The sequence below is a fragment of the Lissotriton helveticus genome, chromosome 2_1 (assembly GCF_964261635.1).
Source record: "Lissotriton helveticus chromosome 2_1, aLisHel1.1, whole genome shotgun sequence".
Classification (NCBI taxonomy): domain Eukaryota; kingdom Metazoa; phylum Chordata; class Amphibia; order Caudata; family Salamandridae; genus Lissotriton; species Lissotriton helveticus.
This window is the reverse complement of record NC_136059.1, coordinates 1951515335-1951535341: the sequence shown is the minus strand read 5'-3', so window position 1 is coordinate 1951535341 and position 20007 is coordinate 1951515335. Positions and strand designations below refer to the sequence as shown.

General features: G+C 43.9%; 1 protein-coding gene across 3 annotated transcripts in view; it reads left to right on the top strand.

Moving 5' to 3' along the window:
• Positions 1-6970: 6970 nt before the first annotated feature.
• ZNF827 (zinc finger protein 827) overlaps positions 6971-20007 on the top strand; it is a 635524-nt gene continuing 622487 nt past the window's right edge. For all 3 annotated transcript variants that reach the window (XM_078676888.1, XM_078676891.1, XM_078676890.1), the window contains exon 1: positions 6971-7366. In XM_078676888.1, the coding sequence (XP_078533014.1) occupies positions 7324-7366 (43 nt within the window). In that variant the 5' untranslated portion in view covers positions 6971-7323. The remainder of the gene's footprint in view (positions 7367-20007) is intronic.

Sequence of the window (20007 nt, the reverse complement as noted above, 5' to 3'; positions counted from 1 at the left end):
CCTCTCGGTAGGCAAACAGAAGGCATGGCAAGAGGACATCCCACTTACGCCTCATTGGTTCTTCAAGACCCATGATCATTCCCTTAAGGGTCCGGTTAAATCTTTCAACCAGACCATTACCTTGTGGGTGGTAAGGAGTGGTGAACTTGTAGGTAACACCACACTCCTTCCACAGAGACTTCATATAATTGGAAATGAAGTTTGTACCCCAGTCGGACACAACCTCTCTGGGGAATCCCACACGGGAGAAAATCCCCATCAGTGCACGTCCCACCACCGGGGCCGTCACTGTCCTGAGCGGAATGGCTTCCGGGTACCGGGTAGCATGGTCCACCAAGACCAGGATAAACCTGTTGCCCATGGCTGTCTTGGGGTCCAGTGGCCCCACAATGTCAATGCCCACCCGTTCAAAGGGGGTACTGACTACGGGAAAAGGTTGGAGAGGGACCTTGTGCCTCCTTCCACTTTTCCCACTTACCTGGCAAGTTTGACAAGTCCTACAATGAGTATCTGAACTCTTTCTCATCTGGGGCCAATAAAAGTGGGAGACAAGCCTTTCAAAGGTCTTGTTCTGCCCCAGACGACCAGCTAAAGGAACATCATGAGCCAAACCCAGTAGGAAGGCTCTGAACCGCTGGGGTACCACCAGCACACGGGCTGACCCAGGCTCAGCAACCTTAGGCTCTCTATACAGGAGACCATTCTCCCAGTAGATCCAATGTGATCCAGACTGATCACCCGCTGCCTGGTTTGTGGCCTGTTGCCTCAAACCTACAAGAGAAGGGCACTTCTTTTGTTCTTCACAAAATTCATCCCTGGAGGGACCCCCTTCTTGCTGCCAATGTGTCAGCTCAGGTAGGTTCCCCAGTTCAGAAACTTGCTCACCGGTGTTTTCCAGGGCATCACCCTCAGGGTCTACCTCCTCCTGGACCGTGGGAACAATAGGGGCTGGTTTCCCACGCCCCTGACCTCTTATCTTTAAGGCAGATCCCTGGGCCATACTTTCAGGCTCCAGGGTCTCTTGAACACCCTTAGCTGCCATAGACCGAGTGGTCACACATGCCCACTCAGGCAGACCCAACATCTCCACATGTGCCTTCCCCTCCACCTTAGCCCAAGGGGAGCTTTCTAAATCATTGCCTGACAATCAACAGGCATGGACGGCCTCACAGCTACTTGAAAAGTACCAGAGACCCCCCCACTCGAAGGGAACTTGAGCCACCTTGCAATGGCTCTCTGTGTTGTCAGCGGCAAAAACTGGGAAGAATGCATGAGGGACTACCTGCTCCTCAGAGACCAAGTGACACTTGACAGCTGTCACACTTGCTCCTGTGTCTCTGAGAGCCTCCACTCTATGGCCATTGATGGTCACCCACTGCCTGTATTTTTTAGTGTTATCAGGCAGCTGAGTTTTAGGGACCATCTCAAAATCTCCTAATGAGACAAGGGACATTTCTGTGGGACCCCACCCACCTTGGGCACCCATCTCCTCCCCACCCAGGGCTACACTGGCCATCTGACGGGGTGGCACATACTGTCCTTTCTGAGGTCACTGGGGATCATACCAACGATGTCCCACCTGCTTACACTGAAAGCAGGTAACAGGCCCCCTATGAAAAGGTTTACCTGTTGGGGGTCCTGACTTCTTTTCAGGGGGAGGCTGGGAACCCTTACCCTGGTTCCCTTGGGAATTACTTTGGGGACCTTTTTGGAACTCCCTCCGTTTACCCTTGTCCCCCCACTCTTCTGCTGGGGACCCTGCCCACCTTTGGCGGAGTCTCCCACAAGACCCTTGTGGACCCTGGTACTGACCCAGTGTACGGCCTCCTCAGCAAGCTTTCTAGGATTAGTCAACTTGCTATCAACAAGGTGCTGGCGTAGCTCTGGAAAACAATTAGCAGATAAGTGCTCCCTGGCAATCAAATCATAGAGAGCTGAAAAATTATCAACATTGCTACCCCTCACCCAACAATCTATGGCTCAGCAAAAGAAAGACACATATTCTACCCAAGTGGTTCCCTCCAGTTTTTTACAATTCCTGAACCTCTGTCTATAGAGCTCTGGAGTTAACCCATACCTTTTCATCAGTGCTTCCTTCATGTGGTTATAAGACATCCTATGCTCCTTGGGCAGGTCTAACAAGGTGTCCCTACCTTCAGTGACAAAGCGGCCCCACAACCCCGCTCCCCAATCCTTCTTAGGGACCCGGTGGGTCAACATTGCTATCTCATAGGCTGCAAACCACTGACCAATATCTTCACCTTTGTGAAAATCTTTGATGACATCCTTGGGAATATGTACCCTGCCTTCTGAAGGCACAGATGGTGCGCTGCCACCAGAGGAATTGATCTCTAAGCCCTTGGCCTTGATCTCTAACTCCCTCAACATTCTTTCATGCTACATTCTCATTCTCTCTTTCCAAAGACAACCTGTTATTCTCTGCTTCCCTCTGACCCTCCATTTTAGGCTTAGCCAACTCCAGTTTCCGTGCTCTATTTCTCTCCCTGTCTTCCAGTTGTCTGGGGGGCAGGTCTTTGGAAGAGATGCTGCTGCCAGGCGGTGACGGCACCCCTCCCCTGGCTGGTAATTCTAGCCCATCAATTTGCCCATCTGCATCCCCAACAGGCTCCACAACAAGATCAGGGACATTTCTGGCTTCTACCCAGGCCCTCAGCGCCTTTTGGTAGTCTTCCTTTTTAGAAATGCCTGGTGTAGCAACTTTCAATTTCCTGCAGAGATACTTGAGCTGTTTCACAGTGTAGGTTTCCAACCTCTCTTCCTCAAAATCAAGATCCATAGATGCAACAGATGCTGGTTTACTCATGGTAGTAAGAATAGGGAGTCTTTAGAAAAAATAACAGTTCCAAGGAAAAGGGATTCTATAAAAAAAAAGTATGTGGTCGCGTTTGGTCTGCACTCACTAATAGTGTACACCAATTACTGTATATGAAACACAAATGCAAAGTCCAAATCCTCACCGCTGACCAACAATGTTAGATCTGGGGGTCTCTAGTTGGCAATGGTTATCACCTTTGTCCAAATAGGGACCCTTACTTCTAAGTCAGGATAAGGGGATTACTCTCCTTAATAACCCCTGCTCACCCCCTTGGTAGCTTTGCACGAGCAGACAGGCTTATCTCAGAGGCAGTGTGTTAAGCATTTGTGAATATACACAGTAATACAGTGATAGCACTACAGATGGACACAACACAGGTTTTATAAAAATAGGTATTCTTTATATAGACTTAAACACAAGACCACAAACAACAAAAATCCACAATACTATACTAAAGGTTACTTAAAAGATGATAAAAGTCTCTTAATTCAAGTTGATGGTAAATGCGACAAAGTTCTTGGATGCGGCACGCAAAGTGAACAAAAGGCTCGCAAAAGGGGAGATGCGTCGGTTCCGTGACCCGGGGGAACGGTTGCGTCCTTCCTCAATGCTTGCGCAGAGTAGGGGACTCGTCGTGAGCCTTACCGGTGGGGAGGTGATGCGTAGATTCTCGACTTGTTGCGGTGCGCAAGATGGCGCCTTGAGACGATGCGATGCTGACGCGGTGATCCAGTTGCGATGCGAGAAGATGGGGCCCTTGATGCGGCGATGTGATGGCGATGCGATGACGCCCTGGCAGCCTTGCGACGACTCGGTACTTTGGAGCCGCGACAGGCCCTGCGATGCGCTTCTCCGGCGATGCGATGACAGCTCTCTCGATGCGTCGCGCTTCTCCGGCGATGCGACAGCAGACAGCTTTGATGAACACACGCTTCCAGGGAGATGGGACGAACTCTCGCTTCTCCGGCATTGCGATGATTTCAGCTGCGGTGGCGACACGCTTCTTCTCGATGCGTCGCACTTCCAGCTCCCAGCGGCACGCGAGTGACTGGAGTCGGAATTCCCAGCAAGGACATTCAGGAGGGAGCTGGAGGTGAAGTCTTTTGGCCCTGAGACTTCAGCAGGAGGCAAGCACAGTTCAAGCCCTTGGAGAATATTCTGTAGATGAAAGTCCTTACAAAGTTCCTTCTCCTGTCCCTTGGCAATGAAGCAACCACTGCAGGCCAACCCAGCAAACAGCACACTGGCAGAGGGGCAGTCCAAACTCCTGCAGCTTCCTTGGTTCTTCTCCTTGGCAGAAAGGTTTCTTGTTCCAGAAGTGAACTAAAGTCTGTGGGACTGGGTCCCAATATTTATACCAAAAAATCCTTTGTTCTCTGAAGGCAGAGAGGCCTCTGCCTAGTTTAGACCAGTTCCTGAGCACTGTGTTTACATGACTTTTCTCTTCCTTTCGCTGTGCAAAGCAGAAACATCAGACGCCCCACAGGAGGTGGAGCCAGCACAGGGGAGGGAAGATACAGCTCTGGAGTACTCTGTTGACAGGATTCCCCTTCTCCTTTCACTGTGCAGGGCAGAGACATCAGACAAGCCACAGGGGATGGAGTCAGCATTGTGGAGGGAAGGCCCAGCCCTATTCAGGTCCCAGGTGCACTCTCCCCCTCCCATCTGGATGTAAATCTCCCTAATTACCACTGGGCTATCCCAGACTGTCTCCTGGAATTTCCCCAGCCCTGTCACACACAAACCCAGACAAGGAATACACAAGTCAGCAGAGGCGGGCTCAAATGGTTAGGCAAGCAAATACCAACTTTCTAAAAGTGGTGTTTGCAAACACAGAATATTAAAATAAACTTTACTAAAAGATGTATTTTATTAATCTGTGTTCAGGCATACTAAACTCGAATTTCTACCATGTTCCCTGAGTCAGTTAGGATTGTAGGGATGTAACAATCTTCCCTGCCCATTCTAGTCTATGAGAACAGGTAGCCTTCTATAGTGAAAAACGAAAATCGCTGTCATTCACTACTAGAACATGCTACACACATCAGAGCATGTTCTACCTTATACTTACAATGCACCCTGCCCTTGGGCCTACCATATGGGTGTCTAATATGAAGCAAATGGAAGGTTTAGGGACTGGCAAGTGGGTGCACTTGGCCAAGTCGACATGGTAGTCACAGACCACACACAGGCCTTGCAATGGCAAGCCTGAGACACACTTTACAAGCTGCTTCTGTGGGTGGCACAACCAGTGCTGCAAGCCCACCAGCAGCATTTGCTCTACAAGCCCTGGGCACACCTGGTGCACTGTACTAGGGGCTGACAGTAGATCAGATAAGCCAATCATGGAGTCCAATCAGTATATCAATTTAACATAGGGAGCACTTGCACTGTGGCACTGATTAGCAGTGGCACAGGGCCCAAAACATACAACCAGCAAAAATATGTCAAAACAGAGGAGGCAATCAGTCAAAAATGGAAGGGAGACTCACGCCAATGATGTCAGGTCTAACACATACGTAATACAAATGGTCAAAAGAATCATTGTAAAGTACATTATTGAAGAACATGATTTACCAAGGTCATAGGTTTTGGGTTCTCAAACAAACAAATTTGTCAAACAAGTTCTAGGCTTAGCTCAATAAGCAGTTCTAATGGGCAGTCGTTTTTTTCAGATGGCTGTATAATTTATAATTATATAATTGCACATTTTTAATAACATATTTCGAGTGACATATTTTCAAAACGGAAGAATGGACCAGTGCTAGCCGCATCAATATATAGAATCCTATTACAACTAGAACAATTCAGTTAAAACAGTGTGATAATACACACATATATAAGGTGCAAAGTATTTTACAAAACATGTATGAGACTATAAGGTACACAGATGAAATAAATTATATGAATTATAGAGTGCAATGTGCAAAGTGTTGTCCTTGTAAAGTACCATGGGTAGGAAGTGCAATATAAAATAGCAGGTCAACAGATCATGTTAGTATTGGATATAAAGTACCGAGTGCTTTATCTATCCCTTGTATAAATTCAAGAGAGCGATTAGCCGCTCCCATTGCTCCTCCTCTAATTTACCAATACTTGGATACAAGATAGCTCTGATATTTCATTCACATATCATATATAAAAATACGGGTTTCATGAAAAATGCTGTATCCCTAGAATCAGCCCGATATGGATCTCCAGAGACAAATGTATTTTCTTTTATATTTTATTTTCCAAGTGCATATATATGTTTTTTTTAATTTTTGCTACTTGTTTTCCGCCCTTTCTCAGGCATTCTAAATTTGAAACCTGCTCCCATGGAGACCAATTGCAAGAATTCGGCAATGTCATTGTTCATGCATTTAACATTTCCAAAAGTTGCAAACAAATTCCGGGTCACAATATCATTTTCAGGGCCACATGGGTCATGTTCAATGTCAAGTGCACTGGGTAGCCAATCAAGAGGTCTGGCATTTACAAGCAACGAGTTAGCAACTGTGTAGCTCTTTTGCACAAAGGAAAGAAGGAGCATCAGGAAATGTGCAGTTTTAGATTTGCTACCTCTCAATTGCATCCTGGCAGCACTTGCCAAAGGAGTCAGATCTGGTGGGGGTGTGGGGAAATTCCTTCATCAAGCATTCACGCGCATTTATGGGGTGTTCTCACTACGTAGACCATGGAAATATGAAAACACAAAAATAGGGAGAGTTGCCTAGTAGACAGGAAGTCCATGTGCTAGCTCTTCAAGTGCCCCGTAGCAGCAGATTTGATGTTAAAATGAATGTATAAAAAACACACAGCATCCATACATTTGAAATTGACGGAAGAAAAACTTTTGCAAAGACTAGATGATGGGGGGTATAAAATCAAAAGAGAAAAACACTACTTGAAAGAAATCAGTAATATAAAAAAAAGACATCAACGCCCACATCCTGCTGCTGCTGGCAGAGACCTTGAACCCCCAGCGTCCCTGGGCAGTCTGAGGGCGGCTGTGTCAGGTCCACCTTGGGAGCTCGGGGGCACCTCAGCTCCTGGCTCTGTATGTGTGTCTGGATTGCCTCTCTCGCTCTCTCTCTCTCTCTGCAGCCCGTGTCTGTGCAGGCTGCGCACACACACACACACACCGCCTCTGCCCTTTGATCCCCTGCATTAGTGTTAGGGGCTGGGAAGGCACAGAGAGCAGCCATAGACACCGCGGCGATCGGCGGCTCTCTCCGGTACCCTCCCGAGCCCGTGGCCTGGCACCGGGGGCGCACCGGCATGGGGGGACACGGTCACGCGTGACAGCACAGAACCCCATCCAGAGGGATATTTACAACCGTGGGGGGACAGCCAGGTGCAGCCAGCGGGCTCCCCGAGCAGGCAGAAGCGCGCACAGACCCAGCCCTCGCGAGCACCCAGACCACGGGGGCGAGGGCGGAGGACAACAGGCTGCCCTCCCCGATCCCGCACCCGCTCCGGGTGGAGAATGTGAGAAAAGGGGTAAAATGCCCAGGAGGAAGCAGGAGCAGCCCCAGCGCCTGCCCACACGTAAGTGCCCTGCCTGTGTGCGTGAGTGTGTGCTGCCTGCCCGTGACTGCTCCCTGGCTGCGGCGCCAGTGTTTTCTGCATTAGTTTAGGGTTACAGAGGTGACGCTGACAAAGACACAGCCTGGGTTATTCCTCGCTTAGGTCTGAGTCAGGCAGCCATGTTGGTGATGATGAACAGCCGTGTGCCTTTTTTGTTGCCCCCTCACCCTGCCCCCATTCCTGCAGACACGCTCCTCTTCCTCTTTCTTTCCTGCCTTCGGTTTCTTCCCTTTCTGGCCTCACCCCCCCCTTTCCCCGGTCCTGAGGTGCGCACCGCCCGCTCCCCGACAGTCCCACCCCGGCTAAAGGTTGCGGCCGTAGCCCCGGCGACGGCCCCGGGGAGGGAGCAGGAGCCAGGGGGCGAGCAGGGCAGCGCGCTGGCAGCGGAGGAGAGGAGGCAGACGGCAGGCGAGGAGCGGAACTGCCAGCAGGGAGACAGGGGCACAGGAGTGACATTTAATCCCGGAAAGGGAGGGAGGCAGGCGGCCGGGGCTGGGTGCAGGGTCAGGCGGATCAGGCTGCGCTCAGCTCGCAGCCTGGAGCGTGGAGAGGGCGGCCGGAGCAGCAGCAGGCACCGGCAGCCCTGCTGCAACAACACAACTTTTTTTTCTTCTTGTTCTCCCCTCCCTTCGTTTTTATCTCCCACCCCCTTTTCCTTCCTTTGAAAAGCAAATGAGATGCTGGGGCAACTGAGGGGAAGACTGGCTGGTGTGCACAGGTTTTGTGCCCCCCTCTAAGGCTAGCTGTCTGCTGTCACCCCCCCCCCCTCACCCCCAGGGTATGGTGTTGCCCTCTCTCGTCTGTGTTTTTTTGCCCCCTCCCAGTTCAGCAGAGGTCTCTGTGCAGCTCGGTCACCTGAAGTTCACCCGGGGGTTAGGGCGCCTTTATTTTCTCTTTCTCCCCCCCTTCCCCAGTCTTTCTTGCTGCAGACGAACGGAGATCGATATCGACTTTACCATAAATATATTTATATGTTTGGAAGGGGAGGAGGTAGGGCGAAGGGCGAGGACTGATGGTCTGCTCTCTCCACCCCAAGTCCTAGGGCACTGTCAGTCTGACAGACTAGCAAATGCAGACACAGGAAGACATGGCACTTTCAGCTCTGGCAATTATTTCTCTCCCCCCTTCTCTCTCCCCCGCTCCTTCCTCCTACGTTTCACCCGACGCACAGAGCATAGGTTGTCTTCTGTGTATGCCCTTTCGCCTTCTGTCCGCTAGAGGTTCCATTAAAAAAAAAACAGAAATAAAAACTCTGCTTTCAACATGCGTTTTTCAGCCATGGGGGTCAATAAAGAACATCACCCCTAGCTCGTTGCTGTACCGCAGCCCCTGCTTGTTTAGGAATGAAAAAGAGGGCGGGCGTTTTTTTCCTTTCTCATTTGACCTTTTCTTTCAAAATATTTGCCTTGACTTTATTGCCAGATTAAAACGGCATTAACTTTGGAGAGAGAGCACTTTTTTTTCTGTCACGCTCACCCAATCCGGGAGCAACAACTGGCGAGCAGAGATGGGAAGAGAGACCTTCCCCTTGACCCGCGGATCCAGAGACAGCTGTGCTTGACCTTGGCACTGACCCGCCGCTGCGACCCCTGTGTCTGTCTGACAGCATATCCTGTCTCCATTTTAGCTCGGGGTTAGTTTCGCCTGCCGAGACACTTAGCTGCAGAACCAAGCAGAGTTTGTGCTGGTCGTGCTTTCCGTTTGTACACCTTTCAGTGTCTCTCTTCCCATCATGTAAAACGCATAAAAACATTAAAGTTGTAATTGCACATATTATTTTCTGCTGTTTAGGCTGCCTGACGTGAGAAACAAACACATGGGAATTGCATCAATATTTATTATGTATTTCAGAAATTTTAAATACATTATTTCTCCACGAGGTTTAAAATAACAACACACAGGCGCTTACTTTTGGTTGGAATTACCAGTGCCCCTCCCTGAAATGGGTTTATATTCAGTTTCTTTATTTTGCCAGGAATATTATATTGTAGTACTGATTATAATTCAGTGATATAAACACCCCTTAGTTGGTAAGCGGACGCAGGCTATATCCATGTGTCCTAAAAAAGCCAGTGCTGTCGGTAGGTCACACACATGTCACCCTTCAGACAGCCCATGCCATTTAGCCAACTTTATTCTGCGTTTGTGAACTTGTGGTATTCTTATGTTATGTTATGTTATGTTATTTGGCACTTGTAGAGCGCGTACTGTCGATCCGAAAGGAGCATCCTGGCGCTATAGGAAATAGGGTGAGTGTAGTGAGAGAGCGCTAGATTGCATTCAGCACGTATGAGTCTGCTAAATTAAATACCCAAGTTTTAAGTCTCTTCCTAAAAATAGACTCCGTGGGCAGCATTCTCAGGATATTGGGCATGGCATTCCATGTTTTAGAGGCCAAAACAGTAAATGTTTTCCCGCCTTTCCTTTTCAGGAGAAATTTCGGAGTGTTCGCAAGGTTGTGCCCTGCTGACCATAGGACTCTACTAGGATTATAGTTGGTGAATCTGTTCGCTAGATACTTAGGACCGATATTGTTTAGAGCTCTAAAAGTGGTCAAAAGAATTTTAAAAAGAATTCTTTTGTGGATCGGGATCCAATGCAGAGTTTTAAGAGCTGCGGATGCTGAAGATTGCCTAGGGAGTTTGAGTACCAGCCGGGCGGCTGCATGTTGAATACTCTGTAATTTCTGCAGGGTTTGGTTTTTTTGCTCCTGCCATCAGCCCGTTGCAGTAGTCGAGACGTGAGAGTATCAAGGAAACTGCAACAGACTTTCTGGCCTCAATAGGCAAGAAATCAAAAAATTTCATCAAGGATTTTATCATGCTAAAACAGCAGCCAGCTAGATTTCTCACATGCGGGTCAAAAGATAACGAAGAGTCATAGAGGATGCCCAAGTTCCTTGCCGACTCGACTGCAGAAGGCAGGGGGGGGGGGTTGTTTGGGCAAAACTCCACATTTTTCCCCATGGGAAGGATTTCCGTTTTGCTTGAGTTACATTTAAGATGGTTGTTATCCATCCACCTGAAGATCTCCGTCAAGCAAGTTTGGAAGTTTAGTTCGGCTTTGATAGAATTTTTATCCAGGGAGACAATCAGTTGGGTGTCATCTGCATAAGAAGTGACACATATGCCATATGACTCAATTATGTCCTTACATATATGGAGGTACCTATCTCAGGATGCCCTCGCAGAGTAATTGATATAAAAGTTAGAGCTGGGTGAACGAGGCAGACAGGACTCGTTCAGCCATCCAGGTTTACTTTGACCACTTAGCAGATGAGAATGTACGTGTAATGTTGCTAAATACAAAGTTTTGTAAATATTGGCCAATGGCCTTCATGGGTGGTGAATGTATTACATTGGAATATAAAATGGGATACCATAAAGTGGAAGGTGAGGGGGTGACTGAAAAGTGGTGCCTTTGGCCAGTGAAATAGAGATTGAATCGCAAAAAGCGATGGACGTAGTTTCCAAAATCAATCTGAACTTCTGTCTTTTTGGCCCCACTCCATTAAATACTTTAGTTTGGCACATCTATACCTCTATTGCACTGAGGACATAAACCAGACACATGCAAAGCAGTCTTGGACTGGCCTTAAAAGGATTAGTTCAGCCTGATCGGCTAGACTTAGTCCCTTCTGAACGGCAACAAAAGCAACCCTGATCCGTTTCGGCCTTGTGAGGCCTCCAGGGTGGTGTGGAGCTTGAGTTCATACGACACAGCAGACACAGTACCCATATGTGTGCATCGCCAAAAATATTATGAACCTAATATATATGATCCCCTGCAGATAAATCTGGGCTTACTGACTCTTTGATCTCATTGAACAAGGGGCCTGATGCTGCTTGGGTAAATGGAATTTGTGACCAGATTCAGAAGTTTCAGTTGTGCCACCTGTGGTTGAAATGTGATTACTTAATTGTGGTTGTTCGACCTCGCTTTTCTTTCAAGCATGACTGAGTCATAAACATCACAGCTGGAGAGTGTGATGAGAATAGATGTTTCCTACTCCTGCCTTCAAGACACCTCTGTGGGCTGGTGGGCTTTCAAATACGCTGCTGTACTCTGACTGGATGAACCAATGGTAAGTAAAGTAAAGTCCACATTTGTAAAGCGCACAATCACCCGTAAGGGTCTCTAGGCGCTGGGGGCCGTCGGGAAGATTAAGCGAGCTATTGCCCAGAGTCACATGGTGCTGGGCTAACCTGCTGCCGGAGCCGGGGATCGAACCGTGGTCCCCAGATTCCAGCGTCAGTCGCCCTGGCCGCGGCGCCACACCTCTCCCGATGGTGTGGTAGAATTTTTTGCTGTTGAAGTCAGGTTTAGCCAAGTTTCCTCTAAGTTGCCAGTCATGAAACCCAACATAGGTGTAGGGATACAGTGGAGTCTTTTCTCTTCAACCTTCCTCACAATCAAAACCACAGTTGTCTTGCAAGACTGAGAATAGCAATTTTCTTTAGAAAATTAATATTTTAAGCACATGAAATTGATTCTTTGTATTTAAATGGCTGTTCTTTAATACTTATATTTGAAAAAAGTCTCAGTTAGACATATTTAGAAGATGTCATTAATGTATTGTAAGTAGATTATTCATGGTAAAATACATTTTAAAAGTTCAAGATAATTTACAGTCTTTAAAGATAGAGCGCCTGATTCACGGTTTTGGTTTAACTTGAGTCCTACTTGAGTAAGTCTCACAGACTCATGGCAAAGTCTTTTTTAATCATGCCAAGTGTTTCTAGCATCCATGCAGTTTCTTTGAGAACCTGTTTTATAGAAAAAGTAAGGCAGCCTTTTGGAACCGAAGGCCCCAAACAAAAAAAAGCTATTCAACGTCTCTGTGGAGGAGAATTGAGAAAGTGGTTCACAGCTCTGACAGTGCCCAGTGTCTGTAGGTATTTTTTTTTTAAAAGGCTGACAAGTAAATCCCCATTTCAGTTAGCTGAAAGGAATATGGGTTCTAGATCAGTAAAGAATAAATATCAGAAATAATGTGATCCAGGGACTTTACCTTGCCTCTTGTCCTGCAGTCAATATCTGAAAGTATGTGACTTTCAGGCAGCTGTTCAGGAGTCTCAAGAATGGTTATCTCAGGAAGCTGTGTCTATCTTAATTTGCCTGCATGAATGTTTGGGCACTGAGATGTTACATAGTTCTACAATTTCAATCCCTTCCGCTCATGTTTTACTGTGTAATGATCATTCTACATCAATGTAGATTACATCAGTGTTCAGTTAGATCTGCTACTTGGAAGACATTTTATGTATTGGTTTATATTCTGCTTTTATATGAAGCATAGTTAATACAGTATAATAAAAAAGTTTGCAAGCACTGATGAATGACCTTAAATTGGAAGGAAACAGGCATATATATTATTTTGCCAACTGAGGTGATAGGATATGAAAAAAAGAATATCATTTGAGAGCTATTTTGAACTGCATGTGTGTAGGTAAAAGATGACATATTGGAAGGGCATTCCACAGTGTTGGAGCCTGGAGAAAAAATGACTAAACTTACATGGTGCATAAAGGAGTATGTACTTTAAACCCAAGAGATACAAAGTAAAGAGCTTGAGTGGGTTGGTAGACAGACCATAGGAGCAGAATTACGAAGCAGAACTAATTCTTGAAATCATTGATGACTGTGACTAGAAAGTGAAATTGCGTACGATAACAAATTGTGAGCACTTACAAATGATCAAGATAGGGTGAATGTTGGAAGCATAAATGAGACCATTTAAACAGCTACAAGTAAAAATAGTTTGAATAGGCTTGAAGGTTATAGGTTGGGAGATCAAACTAAGTGAGGAATAAAAACTAAAGGTGGGGTAGAACTGGAAAGGATTTGCTCTACAAATCGATCCTTCCCTTCCTGGAAAAGGCTAGCCTTATTGGCGATAGATGTAATGATATTAAGTGTTTAGAGGAGCTAGGGGCAAATCATCAGGACTTGGCTGGAATACTAGGTGAGTTTTTTTATACTCCCTCTACTAAGAAAAGGAAGGAAGACAGTAGCAACAATCCTTGGTATAACCGTGCATGTAAGGAAGCAAGGTCTGATTTGTTGACTAAACTACGTGAGGGGGATGTCACATCTATTAGGGAGGCTAGGGCTTTTTTTAAAAATATTTTAAACGCAAAATCTGAATGGGAGATAGAGAGATGGCAGTCTATTAAGAGAGCCCTCGATGATAGGGATACAAGAGGGTTCTGGAATTTGGTTAGAACAGGCAACCCAGATGGTAAGATTGCAATTGAGCCAAACCTTGGGGAGGAAGATTGGCGATCCCACTTTGAAAAATTATACTCAAAGTCTCAAGAGGGGTCTGCCGTAGTGGGGCCACCCGTGATCGATCTCACTTATGTTCCATCCGCTGACATTCCCCCTTGTTCCCTGGGTGAGGTATCAATGGCCTTAACCAAAGTCCTTTCAAATATGGCTCCGGGACTGGATAGGGTCCCAGGTGACCCATACAAATCTGAGCAGGTAGTATGGGTCCCCTATCTGAGGTCTCTTTTCAATGCAATCCTCCAGGGTCTGACACCCCCCCAAACGTGGGCAGGGGCTGAGATCATTCCAATATTTAAAAAAGGTTGTCCTCTAGAACCGGCTAATTATTTACCTATTAGCCTGATTGACGTATCGCAAGAAAAATATGCGTGCGTCCTTTTGGAAAGACTCCAGACCTGGATTGACGACCATAATATATTGACCCCCCCTCTAAGTGGGATTTAGATCAAAAACCTCAACCATAGACCAGTTGTTTCGTCTTCAACTGATCTATTGGAAAACTATCACCTTGGAGGGAGGATCACTTTACTTAACATTTGTTTACCTCAAGTTGGCATTCGATCTGGTTGATCGAGATCAGCTGGGGGCCCTCCTTCTAGAAATGGGGACTCCAGTCTATTTGTGACATCAGTTACGAAACCTCCATGTAGACACCTTTGCCAAAATTAGGTATGGGAATAGAGGGGAACTCTCGGCTCTGATCCCCGTAGAGAAGGGCATAAGACAAGGTTGCGTCCTCGCTCCAACACTTTTTTCCCTTTTCCTAAATGGGTTAATTGCTGATCTCTTGGAGGTTAAGGATATAGATTCTCCTAAACTTGCAAATCGCAAAATGCCAGCACTTATGTTTGCGGATGACACGCTGCTCCTATCAAAAACACCAATAGGGATGCAGCGTGTCATAGAGGCATTTGCCTCTTTTTGCAAGAAAAGGAACCTTGAGGTGAAGTTAAAGAAAACCAAATATATGGTCTTCCATGCAGACACTACTAATTGCCCACATCCCAAATTAGATTTAACTGCCCTTGAGAGAGTACCTGTTTTTGATTATTTGGGGCTTACCCTAAATGATACCATGGACTGTGGCCCACAGACCTCAAAGGCGAATTTAAAACTCACTCAGGTCAGTGGGGGCATCTTAAAAATACATCGGAGTTGTGCAGCAAAGGTTATTGGCCCCCCTGTAGAAATTTTTAAACTACAAGCAAGGGGTGCCTCCCTGTATGGTGCAGAGCTTTGGGGCCATTCTCATTCCCATACTAAAGGATTGAGCACAACTGAGAATAACTTTTTAAGACAACTATTGGCTCTCCCTAATAGTACCCCCTAATCCCTCTACGGATGGACCTAGGCATTCTCTTTATCACTGAAGTGATTGCCTCTCGTCCACTACTTTATTGGCGACGGCTATGGAGCACCCCTGAGCTGGCCAATTATAGAGAGGAATTAAAATCAGTTATGTGTATTCTAGGGGCAGGGAAAATCCCTTGGCTATCCTACATTCGGAAGACCTTTCGCCAAATCGGAAGGAGCGATATGTGGTCTTCACCTGAGGAGTCATGTTCTGCCACCTCCAAACAGTCGCTAAACTCTGATATAAAGGAATTTAATCTTATGTCGATTTACAGGGTGATACAGTCTTCAAGTCTAACCTCGAGATTCCTTGATGCAAAATCACTCTATAAAATGGAGCCGGCCTTAGATCTTATACAACCATCCCTAGCAAAGAAACTGTTCCGCCAATTTCGACACGGGACACTCCCACTTTATGCATTTTCTAACAACTGGCATGGAGCTAACAGAATATTATGTCCCGGGTGTAACGAGTCTGAAGAATCAGAGGCCCACGTGATCTTTTTTTGCCCTGCCTACAAGGTTGCAAGATCAAAGTGGGTTCTTCAACTCTGTAGGAATTTTGGATTCAGGAACAATAGAGATGTTCTTAGGATACTTAAGTATGACACACACCCTGTCTTTGCTGTTGCTATAACAAAGTTCCTTTTGGCAATGTGGTGTAAGTGCAGATGTTTGGTGAAAAGTTAAGGCTGTGTAAGATAATGACTCTCCTGTTCTCTATGTTCCCAGATTTTAACTGTTACAAATTACTGTTAGCTTTTAACCATGTTTTTAACTGTGCCTTTGGTTTATCTATTTATATTTTTAATGAACTGGCCCATGTGATGAATTCCCCCTGTACATGCGACCAGCTCCCCAACATTACTATCTGTCTTTTTGCCCATTGTACCCTATGACTCTAAGGAAACATCATTCCACTCAATTTTAACTGTCATTCTTTTTTAACTTCAAAGTATATTTTATTGTGTGTTTAACATTGAAACTGAACTTTTATGGCAGCACTTGCCGAAATAAAGTTTTTTTGAATTGAATTGAAATTGTAATATATTTTTATTTCTAAAGTTGGAGATGATTTGAAGAGAAGGAGGGCCGGTTTGTTTTTGTAAAGTCACATTGATTAAATTGTACTTAAAGAATGCATACAACAATACAAGCGATCTAGAATATTTTCCAAGGAGGGTGTGGGTTGATTTTAGAGCAAAGAGGAACATGGCCATTCTTTTGGAAAAGGTATTTTGAAGAAAGCCTTTCATGTCTCTTCTGAAGATAGACTAGTTAAGAGCGTAGTGTGTATTTCAGAAGTAAAAAGAGAAAGGACAGAAACATTTAAAAATCATTTTGGTAACTATGTGTATAAGGGCCCAAATAATTCATAGTAGGAGTCAGAGGAATTTTGTGTGCATGTAAAGAAAAGTGATCTAGGTGGAGTTTTGATTTTTGGGGGCTGACTAAAACCCTTTGAATAAAGAATGCCTTCTTGGAATGATATTGTTGCTATTATTTGAATAGACGCACAGGTTATATGATAACATCTGATTTTCAATACTGTCTAGACTCTTATGACTGAGTCTCTAAAATGTGGATATTTTATTGCCTAGATGTATATTTGATAATGTGTCTGTGGTTTGTTAGTCCGTTTTGTTAGTCCCTCTTGTTCCTACAGGCCCTGATATGTGGAAATCTATATTTAGTTATACTTAATGTTTGATTTTCACCTTTGCACATGTTGTAGTGTATTATTGGAGGTATTGCATTTTAGAAGCCAAAAATGAAACATTTATTATGCATTCTGTTTTTCTTCTATTTAATTTTAGGAAAATAGTTTTACTGGTAAATATCCTTGTATGTATCTAAATTAAAAATATATTAATAAAAAAGAAAACGAGAAGGGAGTTGTACCCAGGAACGAAGCCTTTCTGAAACATGTTATGGAAGGGGAGCTACAGATGAAAGTGGGTGTGTCAGTTGAATAGAAAAGTGTGAGAACTATGGTATGGGTGAAACTGAAATGAGACGAGCACTGGATACCTCAAGTGAGGATACGGAAGAACTTTGTGATAAACAGTGTAAAAAGCAGTTCATGGTTACTTAAAAACCAAGATAGAGGGTACATTAGGGTTTTTAGCTTCAGTAATAGAAACCTATTGAAGTACTGTTTGAGTTGAATGCCCTGAGAACAGATTTCGAGCGTTAGGCCATGTAGAACATTCTGAATTGACATTTCTCTCAGTTAGTTTGTATTGACAAGGGAGTGTATAAATAGTGTTTAAGATGAAACAGGGATGTCCCAGGATACGTTTTGATTTTTTAAAATAGTAGAATCACACCAACATATTTGATTTACTATACCCTAAGAGAGAATAACGTGATTTGTTTAAGAAACACACAAGATAGAGCACAAGAAGAGGACATACATAATTGATAAGATATAAAGACACTGGTTCAGATATATGAGTTGTAGAACTTGTCTTCGGAATCAATAGCATGAGAAGTCAAATGGATATTTCTTGAAACATTGAACACAGCAATACAGGCACCAGTAATACAAACTTGTGCACACCACTGAAGCATCACTTATTTGCAAGATCTGAAGGTTAGTGAATATTATTAAATGGGTGCACATCTTAGAAACCCTCTTGCAAATGAGTGTGACAGGAGACCGATGATCTGCCAAGCATTTCATCCAGTATAGATTATACACCAATAACATTTAAACAAACAGTTCATCTCTTAGAAAGTCATCTAAAGGCCTCAACATCGAGGAAATCTTGTTTTTTCTTATTGGTTGGTCTTTCAGAACTCCTCTCATTGTGATCAAGTTGCAGTCAATGAAATGCTAACAGTACAGTTCATACATTCATCATTCAATCTTACGTGTTAGAGCAAGTTGTTTTAAATATATAATACCAAATTAAAAACATATTTTTAATCTGTAACCACTGGGCGATTCAGCAAACCCCTGTGATGTAGGGACCCATATTCACAGCAAACATAGCACAGGCACCCTTGAGCCTATCAACTGTAGAGCTTAAATTAACTGAGGAAATTCACCATTTACATTGATAACTAGACTGGCGAATACTCAGTCATACCAGCTAGCATGACTAAGTAATATCATCAAGTACAAATACTCAACTAAACGAGGTTCTGAAATCAACTGTAATTAATATACCCCCTGCACCCACCTTTAAATAGTTTCACTTCTTGTTTGTTAGAATGTATCTTTGCTGAAGACTAGGTAACTACAATTGAACCAACAGTATGCTAATTGGGTTGCTTTATTAGGCTATGCTGCACTAACTTTAATAAAAATGTAACTCCACTTTAAGGAGGAAATCTTCTTTTGAACGTATTCACATTCATATTATTTGAATTTGATAGACTTTCTTCAAAACCAGTATGAGGTTTTCACAGATCTTGATTTCTTTCCGCCATATGCACTTCACCCAAGGCATGTTTCCTCAGGGGCATTACAAACATGCCAGCTAATAAAAGAAATATAAATTTTATCAACAAAAAGCGTTCCTCTTATTGATAAAGCAAAACATGAAGCACTGGAGCTTCATGCCATATGGCTTTACTATGTCCTGTTCAGATTATTATAATTCCTATTGTAATTTAGCTAAAGAATTATGGGTAGTCTTGTTTTTTTTTATAAGATACGTAAGCTATACTGTATCCTTTTTTGTCTATCTAAAATGCATCTTTTCTGAGTTTAATTGTTTAAATATTCAGTTAATTGTCCATGTAGTTTCTAGTGAGTGTTGAATACACATTCTTTGTTCTAACACAACCTTTACTTTTGTTCCATCAAATTCACAGTTTTCTGTTTGTTTTACTGATATATAGGAGCCAGCCTGCATGGGCACATAATTGCATGAACACATCAATCACCCTCACATGGAGCAAATTATTTTAATTTGATGAGTTTTCCTGTATGTAGATTGTAAATAAATTCAGATTTGATTACATTATTATAATTATTGTGGCTAAAGCATTGAAATGATACTAATTTCTGGATAGACAGAACTTTTATATTACACTGTTAAATTGCGCAGATGATATCTATTAGCAAAGAATAGTTTATTAGTGAATAAATCCTGTATCACAGGGTCATTTTGACGGACGGCCCAGTGTTTATGACATGTTTGATTTTATGGAACTGGGAGGGTAATTTAGAAACAAATACTAGCCCATCTGTTGATTTATTTTCCCCTTTATTACTTTCTAAAGTTCATTCCTTTTGACCATTGTCATCTTAGCCTTTGCATGCCTGGTATAATCATTAGACCATCCTCTGTTAAATAATTTGTTAAATATTTCATCCTTCTCAAGAGAATAATCCTCGTCTTTTGAAACAACAGTTGTAACTTAAATGAGTTGAGTAAGGGAGGAGCCTTTTAAATATGGGTAGATGAAAAGTTGCAGAATAAATCATGTTGTTGCCATCTGTTTTCTTCTTGTGTTAAGAAGTAGTAAGCACTTTCTCATCTAAACTATTACTCCAAGGACATTAGTATTACAGTAACTGATAGTCAAATTGAATTTAATTGTGTCATGACAACAGTTCATTTTGTTGATGTTATCAATTAGATTTTCTTCTATAATCGACCGGAGAATGTAAGTGTTGTCAATAAACCATGGCCATAGCATTGTATGCTTTCCACTCCCTTCACAACAAAACATTTATCAGCTCAAAATAGTGCATCAATAAATTTGCATACAGCGGGATTACATTAGACACCATCAGTGTTCCTGTCAATTTTAGGAAATGTTAATTCTTTCACCTTAGGTAGCTTTATCTCATAATTACACGCATAAGCTGTAAAACGCCAATGTGTCAACTTCTAATTCTTTATCAAATATAATCATTTGTATGTAACCCAAAATTCCTAAGTCATTAACCAACCCACCAATGAGACTAATCATTTTTGGTATTGACTCTTCAATTCAGC